General features: G+C 50.6%; 1 protein-coding gene and 1 long non-coding RNA gene across 3 annotated transcripts in view; both read right to left on the bottom strand.

The window, feature by feature from the left end:
• The window catches only part of TMEM177 (transmembrane protein 177), a 3,992-nt gene that overhangs the window by 513 nt on the left and 1,603 nt on the right, over nucleotides 1-1,876 (bottom strand). For both annotated transcript variants that reach the window (XM_015567780.1, XM_006769667.2), the window contains exon 2: nucleotides 1-898. This exon is cut by the window's left edge and continues 513 nt beyond it. In XM_015567780.1, the coding sequence (XP_015423266.1) occupies nucleotides 1-876 (876 nt within the window). In that variant the 5' untranslated portion in view covers nucleotides 877-898. The remainder of the gene's footprint in view (nucleotides 899-1,876) is intronic.
• Nucleotides 1-1,876, bottom strand: part of LOC107184083 — a 9,146-nt gene that overhangs the window by 6,490 nt on the left and 780 nt on the right. Inside the window, exon 2 of the long non-coding RNA XR_001514908.1 lies at nucleotides 1,210-1,212. This is a non-coding gene — a long non-coding RNA (uncharacterized LOC107184083). The remainder of the gene's footprint in view (nucleotides 1-1,209; nucleotides 1,213-1,876) is intronic.

The following is a 1,876-nucleotide window of genomic DNA, read 5'->3' as shown; positions in this document are numbered from 1 at the left end:
CGTGTAGGGTAAATGTTTGATGCGGAACCAACTTCTGGGAATGATGTTCCCACTGGGCGTATACAGCTTCTCTCCGGGTGGACCCAAGAGACTGCGCAGGGCCAGGTTGCCAGACAGAACCTTCTCATAGAACTCCGCTCCACCCTGGGCATAGGCTGCAGACATGGAAGCTGTGCGGCGGTCCAGCCAGGCTTCCAGGGCATGGGTGAGAGAGTCTGTGGAGAAGGCGTAAGCCACAAAGCCTACCACTGCTGCCACCAGGTTGAAAGCAACTCTTAAATTCATGGGGCCTCCATAGAGCCCCAGGGCATACTTGGCACTCATGCTCAGTGTCCAAGTTCCTGCCAGGCAAGCTGGGGCTGGCAGCGCCTGCAGGGCAGCTGTACCGCTCTCCAGGTACACCACCTCCCTGGCCAAGGCAAACTTCTGGGCATCATGGGACAGGGTCAGGGCATCTCTCAGCCGGGTACCTTCTGGGCTTTTCCAGTCCACTCTTTGCCCATGTACAATCACAGGGCGGTCAGTGTTGGTCAATGTGTCACCCAGGAAGCTGGCGGGGATGCCCACCACGGCCCCAGCAGGGAGTCTTGGGAAGCCAGCACTCACCGGCTGGAAGGTGAAAGTGGTGAAGGCCTTGTAGCAATGGCCTGATGGGACGCCAACGTCCTGTAGCACCTCTTGGAAGAGTCTCTGAAGCTTTGGGGAGAGCAGGGCTGGCTGGCCCTGAGGCCAGTACTGGTATAGCCATCGAACCACAGGATCTGGGAAGAGGTGGTACAAGATCTGGGCCCCAAACAGGCCTGCACAGGAACCCACCAATAGGCCTGTCCTATGTCTCTGCACGAATGCCGCGGCCCGCCTCAGGGGACCTGCCATGGATGCTGCCACTGCTGTACACCTGGGCCAAGAAAAAGAGAAGTCAGCCAACGGCTCCCTGGGTCTGCCTGTAGACTGAAAATCCTCCCAGGGCCACATCCTTTCTAACCAGGACAATACAACACAGTGGTGAGAGCCCGAGTTCTAATCTCAGTTCACCAGCCTCTCCACTGGCCAAACAGGCATGTGAAAATGACCCACCACTGGGGTGGCTATGATGAGTAAATGAATGAACACACATAAAACAGTTAGTGTCTGGCACAGTAGTGGACAGCCGTGATCATTTCTGCGATTATTACTTTTATTCCCACTGCATTAGTAGTAAGTGCCAACTTCCTCACTCCATTATTTACCCCAGAGTGAAGCGCTACGACCACGAATTTACAGGTGAAGCCTATGTTCAACTTACTGAGTACTATTGTATGTTAGACAATTCTGACAGCTTCGCATGTATTATCTCACAATGAAATGCTCACAACGCCATGACCTAATGACTACATTTGCCCCTATTTAAAGCAGTGAAACGGAGGCGTAGACAGGCTAAGTGAATTGGTCAAAATTCCAAACCAGTCAAGTGGCTGTTACGGCTGAACTGTGTCCACCCAAATGCATATACCGTATTTGCCGGCGTATAAGACGACTGGGCGTATAAGACGACCCCCTAACATTTCCACTCAAAATACAGAGTTTGTTATATACTCGCCGTATAAGACTACCCCCTCTTCCGCACACCTTCCACACACCAAATAAAAGGTAAAACAATATCAGATTTGATTTTAACATTTTAATTTATATTCAAATGCTTATGACATGCAGGAAAACTGTCACAAGGCTGTATGTAATCAAACATATACATAAAACAGTGCAAGTTTATTACCGGTAAACATACCGGTAATTCACTAAAGAAAACACACTCTATAGACTGGTACCGTAGATGCTTCTCAGGAACACAGGCAAGCAGCCCACAACCTAGAGGGACTGTCAATGATAGAAGAAAGAT

The sequence above is a fragment of the Myotis davidii genome, unplaced genomic scaffold, assembly GCF_000327345.1.
Source record: "Myotis davidii unplaced genomic scaffold, ASM32734v1 scaffold3, whole genome shotgun sequence".
NCBI classification, from domain to species: Eukaryota; Metazoa; Chordata; class Mammalia; order Chiroptera; family Vespertilionidae; genus Myotis; species Myotis davidii.
The sequence above is the reverse complement of the archived record's forward strand: the minus strand, read 5'-3'. Positions and strand labels throughout refer to the sequence as shown.